The sequence below is a fragment of the Notolabrus celidotus genome, chromosome 9 (assembly GCF_009762535.1).
Source record: "Notolabrus celidotus isolate fNotCel1 chromosome 9, fNotCel1.pri, whole genome shotgun sequence".
NCBI classification, from domain to species: Eukaryota; Metazoa; Chordata; class Actinopteri; order Labriformes; family Labridae; genus Notolabrus; species Notolabrus celidotus.
In genome coordinates this window covers 20,981,798-20,999,536 of record NC_048280.1, presented here as the reverse complement: position 1 = coordinate 20,999,536, position 17,739 = coordinate 20,981,798, and the positions used below count along the sequence as shown (strand labels likewise).

Here is a 17,739-nt window from a genome sequence, read left to right as displayed (position 1 = left end):
TTTGTTACAAACCTGTGCAAGACTACTCTGATTAGAAAAACTGAGCTTGTGATGATTTGAAATGTAAAATTTAGGGTTATTTGCTGTCGTATAATAGTACACCTAATTATTCACTATACATTCATGGCAAATAGAGAGACGGATCACTCAATTTTTAAGTCATCCATTATTTCTCGTGCTTGTGTTAGGTGTGGAAAACTTAAACAACTTGTGTATCAATTACTGCAAATGTCATTAAAATAACCTGATCAATATTTTATAGCTAACTAATGAGAATATATTCTCTCTGTAAACATGTTTAAAGTACTTCATTCTAAATGTGTGATAACAAAGATCATATTGGAGCTATTGAGTCATATCGTTAAAAGTATGGAACAGAAACATGTAACAGAGTCTCAAAGTATGTAGTGTATGATAAAATGGTTATTAATGCTGGATTAACAGGTGAAAGGGCTTAGGGTCACAGGTGTAATTTCTATTTGAAGACGGTTATGCTGTAGGAAAACAGTTCGAACAAGTGGCTCTATGGGTCAGGCTCCAAAAATGCTGAGTCACTGACGTGCAACACTACTAGGTTGACACGCTTGTAAAGACACTCATGTGTGGTGTGTGTGCACAGCTTATGTTTCAGCCAATGGTGAGTGATACGAGATAGTCTAGATTTTACACAAATAATGTGATTAACAGATCAAACAAAAAATGTACAATCACAAAGTTGACAAACTCAGAAGAAACTAAATTGATCAGATGCTTCTCTGTATAGAACAAAAAGAAGAGTAGATTAACTTACAGAGGCACTGAATGTTAAGATCTAAAGCTTGTTCTGCTGAATCAAATGAGACCTAAACACAAACAGGCATCCAGTTGGTTATCAAGGTGAAATTTAAACTTCTGGCCTGCAACAAGAGACGGGATGACACAGCAAACAACAAACAATAAATTATTAAGATAAGACATGTAATGAGAAAGAGCATACACGTTCATTTAGCCTCATTGGAATGACTAGTCAAGGGGCTTTTCTACTAGCTTCATCAAACAAGCCTTGAACCTGTAAGGTTGTGTCCTCCTGCTTTTTTTTTTGAGAATTTTAAACTTAAGCAAGTCATCACTTCCTCTCTGTAGTTCTAGTTCCACTTTAAATAAAACATATGTACTTGACAATTCCAAGCAAATAAAATCAAACAACAACCAAATGATGACAAGCTGCAAAAAGCAACTTGTCATATATAAGTTCGACTCCAAAGACAACAAAATATTTACCTCAGAATATTATGATAAGTCACTAAATATATGCTAAATTATTTTACAGTTTTTTTTTTTTTTTTACTTTAGTACAACTTAACCCATAAGAACCCACCGTGACACAGGTGTCTCCGCCCCTTTAAGCCTTGTGGGCAGGTCTTCAAAATGCTTAAATCTTCATTTTTTTCCCATAAAGTCCCTAAGTGACATCTACCCAACTTCCTGTTGCAGTCATGTGACTCTGCCTTCATTGTTGTGCCAGTGACCTCACTTCCAATATGACTGTGCATCAGGCTAATGCATGAGTCAGATCTTGCTAATTTTGGAAAGCTTGATTTGTGTGTCAAAGGTATGTTTCAACCCCAAAAAATTATGAATTTGTTAAATTAACATGTTCTGTCATACATTAGACCAGTTTTAAATACATTTTTTGGAAAGCTTTACATGAAACAAGAAGAGATAAAATCGCTGTGACAAATATGTCACATCAGGCTTTTATTCCTAAAATTATCATGGAAAATCCCATGTGACATATTTGTCACAATCAAAGAAAATGGTAGAATATTGCTAAATTACTTGAGCAAATTAATAATTGTTAACCAATGTATTCATTACAGTTGAAGCCAAAGAATATTCATACAAATATGAACAAAAAATCTCTTTTTAAATTCATTAAATTAGTTCATAAAAATATGTTGAGAAACTTTTCATGCAAAAGTTTTTAAGCCTTTCCCAAAAAATGTAAGTCAGCATTTATAGAGAACTTTGATTAGTTACACACACAAGTAAGATGTTTTTCCTATTTTAATTCAATTTCATTGAAATTTGATTGTAGTATGGATAAAAAGAAGCAATACAGTCTTCAGGATGCTCTGAAAATCATCACTGGAGATGACAGTGATTTTGAGGGATGTGAAGATAGCTCAGATGAAGATCCTGATGACCCTGATTATATCCCCAACAAAAAAGAGATTGAGACTGAAGAGTCAAGTTGCTCTAGTGATTCAGACAGTGGCGAATCAAGTGATTTGGATGAACAGCAACCAAGCGTGAACCCGAGGCAGCAAGCAACAACTGTCCAAAGAAAAGAAAAGGAAGAGAAGAAGACATTTTCCTGGAGGCAGAAATCTTTTGAAACACCTGATTGCCCATTCAAAGGAGAAGATGCCAGTCTACCTGACACTCTCCATACTCCTCTGGAGTATTTCAGAAAGTTCATCACAGCAGAAATGCTCCAGTTACTGAAGGAACAAACAAACTTGTACAGTGTACAAAAATCAGAAAGGCACAGCAATGTTAACACTACTGTGAAAGAACTGGAAATACTAATTGGCCTCTATCTGCGTATGGGCCTTTGCCAAATGCCTGGGAATCGTGCATACTGGGAAAATGACACAAGATGTTCCATGGTGGCTGACTACATGTCTCGCAACCGTTTTCAGACCCTGCTAGCACACCTGCATTTCATCGACAACACTGATTTGTCAAACAGGCAAGCAGGGGATAAGTGTTGGAAGATCCGTCCATGGCTCGATATGTTCCGCAAACAATGCCTGAATGTCACTCCAGAGGAGCACAACTCAGTTGATGAGCAGATGGTCACATTCAGAGGCTCACACAGTCCAATAAGACAGTATGTGAAGGGCAAGCCCCACCCATGGGGACTGAAAATTTGGGGCCGCTGCTCTTCCTCAGGAATCCTCTGTGATTTTACAGTGTACCAAGGTGGCACTGGCGAAAAGACCTTACTTGGCATGGGAGGTGATGTTGTGGTCAAGCTGTGTGAAACGCTCCCATCAAACCAAAACTACAAAGTATTTGCAGACAACCTTTTTTCTTCAGTGCCACTGGTGCTCAAGCTTCTTCAGCGAGGGATCTACTTCGTTGGAACACTCCGGAGCAATCGCTTGGCTGGCTGCCAACTTGAAGATGAGAAAAGTCTTGCTAAAAGAGGCAGAGGATCCGTTGATGCCAGGGTGGAGAAGGACGGAAAAGTGGCCATTGTTAAGTGGTATGACAACAAATCGGTCACCTTGATCTCATCTTACTGTGCCATTGACCCACAAGACAAAGCTTGACGCTGGAGCAAATCAGACAAGGCATTTGTGGAGGTCAGCAGGCCACACATTGTGCAGGAGTACAACACATTCATGGGGGGCATAGACCTCATTGATGCATGTGTCGCAAGAACCAAGTACCACATGAGATCACGGAGGTGGTACCTCTACCTGTTCTGGCAAACCATTATGTTAGGCCTGGTCAATGCATGGTTCCTTTACCGCCGTGACTGCAAACTCCTTGATGTCAGAAAGCCCCTGAAACAAAGGAACTTCCAAGCAGAGATTGCCACGAGCCTGATTCTCTTGCATTCACAGAGGGGGCGCCCAGCATTTGACAGCCCATCTCCACCACCACTACCACGCAAGAGAGTCCGTACAGGAGTTCCAGATGATGTTCGAACTGACCACATTGCACACTGGCCTGGGAAATGTGAGAAACGAGGTCGTTGCAAACTCTGCAAGGTCAATGCAACCACCACCTTCTGTGAGAAATGCGACGTGCGTCTTTGCTTCACAGAGGAGCGAAATTGCTTCAAGTCATACCATTTGGCCTAAGCTAATCTGCTAAAAGGAAGTTACTGTGAAAAAACTGTTCAGAAATGGTGCTGATAATGCAATAGAAACGTTATTTTTCAGCAGTCCTTTTATTTACTGTTCTCAAAAACATGTTTTAGCAGGTTTTCTGCGTAAATCTGTTATTTATTGTTCAGTTGCTCTCTAATGCCCTAAAAATCTGGATTGAGAACGCCAAAATTGTTATTAAACCTTTTGAAAAGGTATTGTTTCTGTTTAAATGCAAATAAATGCAAATGTTGGTTATTAAGCAACAAAAGTTTGTATCTCATTCATTTTCAAATGAAGAAAAAAAATCACAGTAAACACCCAATGTGACAAATTTGTCACTTTTCAGATTTTTGACACAAGGGGGTGCTATTGAAAAAAAAAGTTTAGAAATGTGTTATTTGTGGTCCATTTGGTCTGTTCTGTAACACACATAATTTTCCTGAAAGGGGAAATGGGTGTGGGTTCTTATGGGTTAATATTTCTACTGCAACAAATTTAATAAGGAAACGTAAAATTATTTCACCAACTATATGAATTTATGAGCTCAATTTTCAAAAAACGTTGAAAATTAAGATTTATTTTACAATAGGCCACATATTATCTAATATAAATGTACGCATAAATAATAACATAACACGATACATGTGTATGTTATTAAAACTGATGCAGAACTACAAAGATGCCTACATGCTAATGCACCGGTTACTCGATCCATATATTATATAAAATAATAACAATATACGTCCTGGCAAGAGAAAATACGGAAGAGGGTAAGGGACACTGGAAAAAATAAAAAAATAAAGGTCAACATTTTTTAAATTATTATTATTCTGAGAAAAAAAAATCAGAATTCTGAGATTAAATTCAGAATTGTTAGATTAAAGTCCGAATTCTGAGAAAAAAATCAGAATTCTGAGATTAAATTCAGAATTCTGAGATTAAAGTCAGAATTCTGAGAAAAAAAGTTAGTATTCTTAGATTAAGGTCAGAATTCTGAGATTTAAGTCCGAATTCTGAGAAAAAAAGTCAGAATTTTGAGATTTAAGTCAAAGTTGTGATAAAAAAAAGTCAGAATTCTGAGATTAAAGTCAGAAAAAGAAATAAATTCTCAGATTAATGATAATATATATGTATATATATATATATATATATATATATTGGCCCTTTTTTTAAGTGGCCTTCATCCTCTTCCACAAAGAAACAAACATGCCGTTATGAGAGTTACAACGCTGCCTGATAATGAAGCGGAACATACTAATCTACTCAAGCAGAGGTGCAGATTCCTCTTAGGTCTACTCATTCAAAGAAACAAGAAACAGGCACGGATAGACATCAGGGGCTGACTATGAAGTGTCAGAGGAATCCACCATGAGAACTTCTCATTGGTCACTCCGAGCTCAGAGCCCGCCCATCTGGAGAATACATGAATCTGATTGGTCCATCATTGCCTTCAGGTGCTACGTCACGCTACACGGGCGCTGCAACTCCACGAACTAGTAATGTGATGGTGTTGTGGTTGTGCATGCTGCCGACACCTCTCCCGCTCCCTGAGTGTTATCTGGAGTAGAAAACCATCAGGGAGAGCTCACCACGCATGGAGTTGAGCTCGGAGCCTGTGGTGGTAACACTGGAGATGTCGCAGATCACAAGCAAAGACGATGATGGTGTCGGAGACTACGAGAGCCTGCCACCTCATGTCTCAGTGACGACCCACATGACAGCCGGAGCCGTGGCTGGCATACTGGAGCACACCGTGATGTACCCCGTGGACTCTGTCAAGGTAACATACACAGGCTGATCTCACTTGTTTCCCCTCTAAAGCTCCTGAACTCACTAGCTACAGAAGACTGCTAACTGCACAAACCGCCTGCTAACACACGGTAGCTTTACAATGTGTTAGTTAGCCTCAATGTTAGCCCGTTTCAGCACGACTGCATGTTTCAAGTAGACTCAACTAACTAGTTCAGCAGGCTAGCATGAATTAAAACAGGATAAGGAAAGCCTTGTTTTAAAAAACTATTAACTTGGCTAACACAGCAAGCTTACAGAACACCCAGTTTAACCTCAATCAACCCTAAAACACATTCAGCAAGGTTACAGAACACCCAGTTTAACCTGAATTAACCCAAAGACACATTCATCAAGGTGAAGGTTTAACAAGTTTTCTTCCTTTTACTTTAGAGATCCTGCTGTGAAGTGTATCCCGGTGTTTCCTCCATTCATAGTGGCTTTTCCTCACACAAGGAAGCAAAGAGTTATTTAGACAGACGTAGGGTGGGTGAAGGTCAAGCAACTGGCTTGACTGTAAATCACGTCAAACTGGCTTTTCATTCAACACCAAACGTGGTACCATAACATCACATCAACTCTTTAGAAAATGCCCTTTTACAGTGTTTTTGTGCTGCTTTGCATTCTCAAAAAATACCAGAACTGCCTCTTGTTGTTTCTTTTAACATTTTAAAAATAGATTACTATAACCCATTTGGACTGTATGTTTCTAATCAAAAGTTTTACTTTAAAGCTCCTGTGGGAAGTTTTTAACTTGTAATGAAACTGACTGAAGACTAATGTGGCGTGTCCACTGGCAGCGTTTTTGATTTTCTGTTCAAACTCAATGTGATTCAGCATTTTCAGCGCTCTCAGTTGAAAATAGTTCAACTTTTGGAACACCGCCACTCTCATCAATGTCACTTCTTGATCGACGATGAATCAGAATCAAGAAGGGGCGGGACTTCTACAATCATCTTCGTCAACCAAGCGGCAACCTCCGGTCTCAAACAATGAAGCCCACGCGCTAGTGTTCTAAACTGCAATTCATTGAGAATCCGCTTAAGGCTGACTGTAGAAACACCGGAAACCACATAGACACCAATTCAAAAAAGACGATCTTTGCAGCATTAATAAACATGTTTACAGCCTGGTTCAGAACACGGCTTGGCTCTACGTAGCTAATCTCTCTATTGGCACACACTGTACGGGAGGTGAATTTTTTTCTGACGTGACGGTTCAGAAGATATTAAGATTACGAGCTTTTGCCCAAATAAGGACATGACTGACTTGACTCCTGGTCAGGAACACATAGCTGTGAGGCTAAAACTCCGCCTCTTTACATCACACTATGCCTGGTTGAGTTCAGCATTTCCAATATGGCTGCCGCCATTGATTTGCTTCAGAACAGCGCTCGGGAACAAATGGGTGATGTCACGGATACTACGTCCATATTTTATACAGTCTATGTTGTCAACACAATGGCGGATGTCTGTGCAGAGGAGAAAAGTCATCACACTCGTTTTGTTGAGATATGATTTCCTGGTTTAGATCTGCTGCTGATGCTCTGACACGAATTTCTATCAACATTTTTAGTTTCATGTTAAAGTGCCGTTGAATGAAAGCGTGTATGAAGCATACTAGAGAGAGATTTTTAAAACAGACATGACGGGACGCAGAAGTGACGACGTGACGCTTTCGTTACCCAGCAACGGTAAACGCTGGCGAGAAGCGCTCAGAAAATGAGGTTGTGGGCGCTACCGGCGCAAAAAAAGCCGGCCGTGGATACGCCACCTAATGCCTCTTCATGACCTCCAAAAGCAAGCAAGACCATCACTGTGAAGAGTAAAACCATTCCTATTTACATTCAGTTATATTAAGTTATATTTAATGTCTGAAACGGCTGCCAGGGGGTAGGTGTCAGAAAAAGGGATTTCCTGCATGCTGCAGAAAAAGCCTTTTATTTCTTTAAGCTTTCCAAGACAAAGATTCTTGATGGGTGATGCATTTGTCTGTTGAGATGACTCATTAAAAACACTACTTGCACATGCACACAGGTCAAATTCCTTTCTACAGAGGCACCAATATGTATGCAAACCTGCGCTCTGCACAGGAGCTTTAACTGGCCAGGTTTAAAAGATCAAATCAATGCTTCATTACATTTTTCTCTGTTAACTCTGATGTGTCAATAGTAAGAATAAAAAGTAGTCCGTTGCTAAATTTGTCAATCAGGAACTCATTTTTTTCCTTTTTTTATTTTACCTCGATTTTAAACATTTTGGAGGCGGTAGATTAATTAACATTTACATTCATGAACATTAATGAACCACTAATCCGGTGAAGCCTGTGACGTGTGTGTCGATGAAATCTCTCCACAAAAGAGCTGCGTGTCAGGTTACAGAGACAAACCAATGCACGAGTAGGTTTTTTTGTCTTTCTGCATAACTGAACAAGCAAAGGACTCAAGTGGTTTAATGTCATTCATACATTCACAATTAAGTCTCGATTGTTGGACCAGCCTTTGTAATACCAACATTTGGTGTGGATCACATGAGCTCAATCACAGAAACCTCCCCTGACTGCTGCACTCTGTATAAGTGCTGTCTGGCAAATTCAAGACTCACTTGTTTGTTAAAATGAAGTAAGAAGTAAGAAGAAGTAAGAATTTCTTGAATTTGAAGTAAGAAGGTCACAAACTTTAAAAAAAAAAAAAAGTCATTGGCTTGTTTTAAAGCTTCTTCAAATGTCACTTGTGACTGCAGAGCAAATAGCAAACTGTTGGAGTGATTGTGAACTCTGCCCCTTTAATCCTCCTCTTCTGCTCAGCTTTTGTTTTCTAACAATGTGGGGCTGTTCTGAAAATTTGGCTCACCTCTCGACACTTCTGATAATCTTGAGGTGGCACTGACAATCCCATTAACACCCAGCAAGAAGTGATTATGTCATCTTTGCTTTAGTGTTATAGTCTCCTAAGTCTTCTTTCCGAACAGATACCTGTGTCGTCTTTATTACGTAAACCATTGTTGCTATTTCCTTTTTGAAGTTTCTAAGTTTTCACAAGAGCCATCATAGACACGCACTAAACAGACAGCGGATCATGGTTCCCTTTTTGTCTTGTTTGTGGTGACAGTTTAAGCGTACAGTATTTAAACATTCAAACACAGAAGACAGACTCTAATAAAGACACTCTTATTTCCATTCGTGATTCTAAATCAGGAGTCAGCGTTCAATGACTATGAACTGGTGTCTTACTTCAAGATCATTCAAAGTGCTTCACTCAGTTTAAGAACATATTGATTTTATGTTTTCTTCAGTCCCTCAGTAAATAAGAGAAGCAGTTATGTGTCAGGGTGTAGCCTGATCATAGGAGTGGGATCTTATCGCTGTTACACACACTTGAAATCAGCCTCAAACAGTAAAGGGTGTGTGTAGGCAGTTGTGCTTTTACTGTGTTGATTAGTAAACTTCCACAGCGCCAGAGCTCAGTTAGTTCCTTGAAATTGCAAGATGCGTCACAGGTTGATGTAGATTATCATAACGTTTCAGTGCAGAGTCAGACAATAGTGAGTTTAAGAAAGCAACACAAAAGATTCTGTTCAGAATAGAAACATGTCTGAACTGAGTGCTTATCATTTCATTGGGATTTACATTTCTGGATGAATATTTTGGACTAGGTCAGATATATCTTTACAGCCTCTTATATTTGAACACATTTAATGAAACCACAGGTTTATCTCTCTTCAACAACTGAGTACTGTCTTACAGAACATTGTTTGCTTGGCTTTTATTAGATTTTACCCTTTTATTCTGTTCTATCCTGTTTAAGAACCAATTGTTAATTTTTCTATTATATAATCATGTTTACATATTATTTGACAGATAGACACATTGCATCCCATTTTTGTGTTAGATTAGCCCAAAAACTAACTTTAAAGAGCACTACTGATATTAATATTTAAGATATTAAAGTTAGACAATATAATTGGACAGTGGTCATTTTAAATATTTTTTTAAAGTTATTTCGGTGCCAATGCAAGGACCAATTTTTCAATTTCTTTCTTTCAAAGAAAATTATTTTGGAATTTTTAAAAACCATAACCACAGTTTTTCCTTTACCTCATTAAAGTTTGAGGTGCATTTTGTAGGTTTATAATCTTCTCTTTCCAAAATTAGTTTTAATATTGTATGGATAGTCTTTGGGAAGCAGCATTATTTATTCTCCAGATTTTTGTTAGAACGAACATATTACCCTTTTTTTTTTAATCAAGTGGTCTAAATATAAAAATCCAGTTCAGAACAATGTGATATGAAGTGAATAAAGAAACTTCAAGAGTTAAACTGGTCAAATAATTGTGTGCCCAGAGTTCTCAAATCTGTATCAAACGGAAATGTAACAGATATTTTATTGTTAATCCAAAGGAAGGAAACATGGGAACATGCTGAGGAAGATAGACCCAGCCTATCTCCTGAAGCAGCCCCACATCTCCTTACAAATAAAAACATGCTTTGTGGTGCACAGATAACTTGGCATGGTCGAGTTAAACAAAGAGCTGCCACAGCTTCCCACACCAACCTTGGGAGAGACACACATCACTCAGTCAGGACCTCAGTGCTGCCAAGAACACTTGCTGTCAGAACAATGTGACAGTGAACAATACATGATCACACCAGGTGCCCACTTTAGAACCACTCAGGGTCACGTGGATCCTATGACTGCTATCAAATCTAACCACATGGTAGCTAATGGTAAACAGGTTTATATATCATGTGCCCTTTTTTTTTTTTTTTTTAGACAAGGATGCAGAGCCTGCAGCCAGACCCAAACGCTCAGTACCGGAGTGTGTATGAGGCTCTGAAGAGGATCATCCGCACAGAGGGGGTCTTCAGGCCACTCAGGGGTCTAAACATCACCATGATGGGAGCTGGACCGGCTCATGCGCTCTACTTTGCCTGCTACGAACGGGTCAAACGCTCGCTGAGTGACGTCATTCAGAGTGGTGGCAACAGCCATTTAGCCAACGGTACGAGTTCCCACGTCTTAACACATATCACTTGGTAGTCACTTTAAAGGCTTTTACACCAGGCAAACAACCACGGCCTGGAGGAGTATAGTTCAGCCTTTTTAAAGCCGTATCCTGTTTACAAAGATGAAGCCAGGTCCCAACATGGAAAATTCAAACAGCTAAGCTGGATGCAAAGATAAAAACAAGAGTTATTTTGGCATTAAAACACAAGGAAAAAAAATGCTAATTGAACTCAACCTCAACTGAAGTCTGACTTATATCCATGACGGAGGAATTCAATTCTTGTAAGCACACAGTTTTATTTAGACTTGACGACATTTCCTTTTGTTTTTTTATGATTCATCAGGTGTGGCAGGCAGTGTGGCCACAGTCCTCCACGATGCCATCATGAACCCAGCTGAAGGTAAGGAAACGTGTTTGACGATATGTTGTCTCTCTTAACAGGTTTAAGTTGTTGATATGCACTGTTTCCCCATTGTCAACAAAAGCAGAAAAGTAACCATGACTTATATATATATATTTTTATTCCCCTTTGCCGTACAGAACCTTTTTGTCCCAAAAGTTAATAAAAAAAAACGTTACTATTAATTATTTCGTTATAATTTGGTATGATCTAAACCGTGATTTCCTTTGAGTCAATCCATCAAGCATTGTCCTGCTGCTTATAAACCAAAGCACCAAATGTGGACTGATCTATGCCAGAAGATGAGGCAAAGGCCAGTAGAGTATCTAGTCCTATTTGAGTACACGGCACTGTGATGCTTTTTTTTAGGGATTCTGCAATTATACCCAGAAAAAAAGCACCTAATCACCCTTTTTTTAACATCAAATCAAACAACATTATATTCCCCCTCAAGTGTGACTTTGTACTTCAATTCATTACACACTGATCTCAGCAATAATAATGGTTCTTTTTAGGTGCTTGTACAGCCATGCTGACCATTTGCACAAGCTGTAGCTTAGCTGCTTTCTCGTTGATTGAGCTGCTGGTGGGTCACTGACAGTATATGTCATTGATCCGTCACACCCCCTCATATAAACAGATTCAGCTCTGTCCCTGTATGCTCGTTTAACTTTAAAACAGCAATGCATCCACATTAGGGATGTACATTTTAAGTATTTTCCGTGATTGATTTTTGGAAATGTTAATCAATTACCGATTAATCAATTTCCAAAAAAAAAAACCATTATTATTCTTATGTCAAAAACAAGGCCAAATATGTCTTTTCCCCCTAAATTATATTTTCTACAGCAGTAAAATGCATATAGGTGACTGTATTGAACACAGGTACATGTTTAACTGATTATCAACGATCAAGCTCATAAAAATATTCTCTGCGGACATAGTCTTATAAAGTGAAGGCTCATAATACTAACAGAAAAGTACTTCAGACTCACAGTGTCCAGTTTTCTGCCTACTCGTTCCTATTGAGAGAAATAAACATTTGTATTCGATCAAGTGTCAGTCGGGAGTGCAACCGGTTCATAATCAGTCCAGCAGCAGAAAAGCCCAGACGGCTCTGACGTTGCTGCTCTGCAAATATAGCGTACTAGCAATTCACACCAGTCTGTTGGCTTTGTATCCAATGGTTAAAATGTCCTGTTTAAGTTGTCAACCTTCGTGTCCTTGTCGTTGTTGGCAGCAGTTGCGTATTGATCCTCTTTAAAAAGCGCATATCGAGACCTGACGCACAGCCGCATATCTGCTGTGCGTAACACCTTTAACAGCTGATTCAGATCGAAACATGCTTTAAACTTAAAACACCTCCCTGATAGCCGAGTATAATATGAGACCACATGATGTCTGTTCCACGTGACGGAAAATTGAAAACAAAAATGCATGTTTCGAGTAATTTCTTAACAATCAATTAATCGATAATCAATTAATTGTGTACATCCCTAATCCCCATCTATGTTTGAACCTTTGTACAGAATGGCCAGACAGCATAATGTTGCCCAAAACATGCTGTGTAAAAAGGGCTTATATATACAATAATTACCACGTTTGTTTTCAGGTTTCAGCTGCAGTAAATCAAGGTAGCTGGTAGCAACAGATAGACACAGTAGTACTGCTCTTGGTCTTTTCTTTAAACGTATCTCTAAAATATGAGAAAATGATTGTGTACAGTGCATACATTTATATATAAATGAGTAAAACAATGCAAACATAGCTGTTTGTTTCCTCCCTCAGTGATAAAGCAGAGGATGCAAATGTACAACTCTCCATATCGAGGACTTGTAGACTGTGTTCGAACGTTAACGCGTACCGAGGGTGTTGGAGCCTTCTACCGCAGCTACAGCACACAGCTGACCATGAACATCCCATTCCAGGCCGTTCACTTCATCACCTATGAGCTGATGCAGGAACAGCTAAACCCCCACAGACATTACCACCCAGGCAGCCACATCTTGTCTGGAGCGGCCGCAGGAGCCATTTCCGCAGCAATAACCACTCCTCTCGACGTTTGTAAGACTTTGCTTAACACACAGGAAAACGTTGCGCTCAGCTCCATGAACATCAGCGGTCACCTCTCGGGAATGGCGAATGCTTTCAGGACTGTGTACCGGCTCGGAGGTATGCCGGCGTTCTTTAAAGGGGTCCAAGCTCGGATAATTTACCAGATGCCCTCCACTGCCATCGCCTGGTCTGTGTACGAGTTTTTCAAGTACTTCCTGACTAAACAGCAGCTGGAATCGGAGACAGGACCCAGACCCATGTAATGGAAAATTTAGAGTTAACTACGCCTCGAGTGGAACTGATGAAAGTCTGTCCAAGGAAGTAACATCAGTTTCCGTCTCAAAGGTAATTCACCATTATGAAGGACTGGTGAACAGTGTCACTCCTATTGTTCTCTTAAGTCTACGTATGTTAGAGATGAAGTTGCACAACAAGGATATGCAACAGATACAACAATTCATAGACGGACAGATGTAGAAGGATTAAATGGTCCTCTTCCTCCTTCCTCCTTCACTCCACAAACTTATCAACTCTCCAAACCGTGCTCTTCTTTTTTTTTTTTTTGGCTATAATTAAGTTGTCTTGAATGATGTTTATAGTTCTTAATATTGGAGCTTTTTATTTATTTTGTTAGCTTTTTCAAGGCTTGTGTTTTATGGATGCGGAAGACCCACAGTGCTGTTTGTTTGTTGTATTTCATTGTGTATTTATAAAAAAAAAAACATTACAACACATTCCTTTCATTCACTCCTCGGCCAACGGAACAGTTTTTCCAAGTGCCTCATAAATATTAAACGCTGCTTCACATTTATTTCCCTCTTTTGCTTTCTGTTTTTTTTTTACAGAGAATTATTTTTTCTCCTCCATATTTACTTTTTGTAATGGCAAAAAAAAAGGGCGCTATTCACTGTTCTTTGTTTTTACTGGTCAGAACTGAACTTGTCATTGAGCGCTGTTTTTTCTTTACTTCATGTTCAAGGAAAAATCTGCTGCAGCTCTATTTTTTTTATACAGCTTTTTTTTAAGTGCAAAGTTTCATGAGGCATTCTGTCACTCCAAGTTTCAAGATATGTGGTCCTACTATTTGCCTTGTGAAACACCTCACTACCATGCTTCTGAATCACGCACAACAGCAGAGAATCATAGCTGTCGCAGAAATTAGGCAGCTTGTTTATATGTATTCAAAAACAGAATATATATTATAAAGAACTTAATGATGCAGGTCCAAAGGTGGATGGAAAAAAAGGCTGTTACTTGAGATAGTGGCCAAATCTTAGCTTTACAGTGGCCTGTGTTGTCTGTGTGTCATATTGACCTTTGACCTAAAGGTTGTAGATTGTATATTTTCAGAGTATAAGTTGTATAAATGCAGACTTTATCAACTTCAAATGTTGGATAAGGTTTTTTTCTGAAACCATGAAAGTAATCTTTGCTATTCCTTCCATTTTTGTCTCATCCTGTTATAGTTTCATATTTCCTGTGTGATCTGCTCTCTGCAGCCTCTTTTCTATTTTCCATTCAGTAATCAAGACATTCCTCCAGATATTGATGTAATCTAACAAGCAGCCAGATTTATTTGCTTTTGATTAAGGGGTTTTTCTTCCTTTGGTAGAGTTCAGAGAGTTCATCTGATTCCATTAGTCCCACAAACCGTTTAGCGATGCATTCAAATGCCTGTTAAGTACTTGATTTACCAAAGACATGCATCATATGCTATGCATCTTACTTTGAACCTGTCATGGCGATGCTGTTTACCTGTCAGCTGTGAATCATTCCACCTTTGTGCCCCAATATTTCTGCTTGTTAAAGTGACACATATCCTCAGTCTTCAGAGGCTGGATGGTATCTTTGCGGCCTTATTGTTTTCAGTTTCTCAAACATACTTTAAGATTACTCAAATACTTGACAAAACAGCAGATATAAGACAAGAAGTAGAGTTGCGTTACAATTCTTACTACCTGCCCCTGGTGGGATACCTTGACTTGACAAAAAAGGGTACCCCTCTTATACGTGTGTGATTTTTTAAAACATCTGTTTAACATTGAATGCTTACATTTGCTGGCTTTGCAAACACGACACTCTCTGCAAGCAGATTTACAATGTAACCAGATTTTCACTTAATGATCCATCACAGTTTAGATTACATAAAGTAATGCATTTCACATAAACAGATGAAGGGTTTGTCAGCTTGACTATAAAAGCTGCCTATTTACCAGACTCATACAGCTGTGTTGTTCCTTACTAAATCTAATCAGAGTTAGGTTTTTCTGTGACTCATCTGACTTTAAAGTAAAAAATCAGCAGGTCAGAATAGTGTCTGATTTCATGTGTTACACTGTCAGTCACTCTGCCTGCCTGTCTCCATTATCATCACTTTTAATCCCCAAATTGTGTCTGTGTCCAGTACTTCCCTACGTCAAAGTAGTGTTTCTACTCGATGCTTACATTTCAATGGAGACAGATGAGCCGATATAATCATATGTGGCATTTTCCATGATGTAAATATTTGAATGCTATGAACGCACAAATGATAGAAGTGGGAGTTCTGATAATATTTTTTGCTGTGTGCCATCTCCACAACAGGAATGCTTGGAAGATTGACCATGCAACTATGAAATGATTGTAACAATGCTGCTACAGTTTGTAACACTGGAGCCCAAATAAACATGCAAATAAGGTATGCTCTTTTGTAGTTGTGAGTTGTTTTTATCTTTATCATTGTGTGGTTTTTATGTACTGTCTCAATCTGAGTCTAACATCTCTAAGATGTTACTTTCGTTTTATACGTCTAACATTAAGATACAGCCACCAAGAGTTTAACAGTGTGTTAAAATGCCTTCTTTAAGTAAAAGAAGAGATTTTAAATCCAGCAAAACGGACTAGTCGGGCAGTTCATTAATTTACATATTACAGAGAAAGGTCAGCTGGGATTGTTTTGAAAAAAAAATTCAGAAGAGTGAACATGGTGGAATACTGTTGGTATTGAACACAACTGTTCACAACATTTGAACATGCAGATTTATTTCTATTTTATTTTTTTATTTATTATTTAAAAGCACCATGTATATTGATTAACACTTCTGTAAATATTCCAGAATTAGCCAAAAGGTTAGTTTACATCTGTAGTCCCTTGCCAGATGTTAAAAAGGCTCCCTAAAAAGATCAACATTAAACAAAGTAAAATAAAATATAGTAAATACAATCAAAATAAGAAGGTAGAGGAGAAGCCAAAACACAAACAAACAAACAAACTAACTAACAAAAAAGAGAATTAAAAAAAATTACAAATAGCACCATACGATTAAAAATGACTAAAAGCTACATAAGGACATGATATGACTAGACATACTTTGGTAGACGTACAGAAATTTGCAACATGTGGGACAGAAAATATTAAGCTGACTTGAAAATGTTTATTTTTTCTTTCTTTGAATAATAAGGTGACATTAATTTCACATTTGTGTGAATCAAACCTAGCAAACATTCACTCTGCAAGAGACAGGAGTCCTACATGTCCAGTAGAGGGCGGTATAGTTTCATTTGTAGGACAAATACCACTGCAGTGTTTGAACCCAGCTCTCAGGTAAAGATAATGTCAGAGTCAATCCAGCACAGACAGCTCAGCTCTTTTTATGGGTCTCAGTTTTCAACCTGGGCAGAGTATTTTAAAGATATCTAAAAGCCACTTTGAACTAAAAACAGAATCATTTTGCCAACATCTAGTCAAGGAGGTGTCAGACAAAGTGATGGCCTGTGCAGGTTGCTGGTTGTCTTTCAGTCTGCAGTAGTCTTTTTGACATTAGCTCTAGAGATGTGAAAAAATATCGATACAGCAATATATCGCGATACTTTGAACTCAGATATATTATCGATATTTCAACTCTTAATATCGATTTTTTTGTAAAAATAAAAATTCATATTTTAGCTGAGTTGGAACTAAAACACGACGTCAGTATTTCAAAAACAAAAAAGTGGAAAACTTGTTTTCAATCAAATAGTTTTGACTTAATTTGTCCTTTCAATTTTGAGTAATATTGTGTGATTTACATAAACACCATCTCAATTTTTTTCTTAGTTAACTGTAGAATATCGCAATATGTCACAATATTGTGATATCGTGATACTATCGTATCGTGACCCAAGTATCGTGATGCGTATCGTATCCTGAGTTTCTTGCCAATACTCACCCCTACTTAGCTATGTCAAAGATTATTAATGAGGGATACGTGTTAGTTTTAAAAGAAGAAAGGATGAGATTTTCTATCCAAAAAAACACTTTCAAATGTCAGAAATTAGTAAAGAGATAAGAGGTACTACTTTGTCCACAGGGGGAGCCAAAATCAACACAAACCACAGTTCCTAACAGGAGCTTTATGGTCCTTCTAATGAGTGTTAATTAACATGAAACAAGACACCTTAAAGTACAATAAAATGCTTATTATGTGTTATATATATGTAATATATTATAAGTGCAGCAACATCAATCATTTTGTCGCGTTACAATACAATAAGAGGGTTTACACTTCATAAAGGCTTTATAGATGCATTTATTTTATTGTTGTTTACTTTAAAAGCTCATATAATGAGTATTAAACCAAATTACCTTTACAAGTTTTTGGGGGTT

At 38.2% G+C, this 17,739-nt stretch overlaps 1 protein-coding gene across 1 annotated transcript; it reads left to right on the top strand.

Annotated features, from left to right (window-relative positions):
• Window positions 1-5,319: 5,319 nt before the first annotated feature.
• On the top strand, window positions 5,320-15,800 carry slc25a37 (solute carrier family 25 member 37). Its single transcript, XM_034692629.1, has 4 exons — window positions 5,320-5,646; window positions 10,426-10,654; window positions 11,004-11,060; window positions 12,849-15,800. The coding sequence occupies exons 1-4, from the start codon at window positions 5,461-5,463 to the stop codon at window positions 13,376-13,378; spliced, it is 1,002 nt and encodes a 333-aa protein (XP_034548520.1). The 5' UTR covers window positions 5,320-5,460; the 3' UTR covers window positions 13,379-15,800.
• The last annotated feature ends 1,939 nt before the right edge of the window (window positions 15,801-17,739 follow it).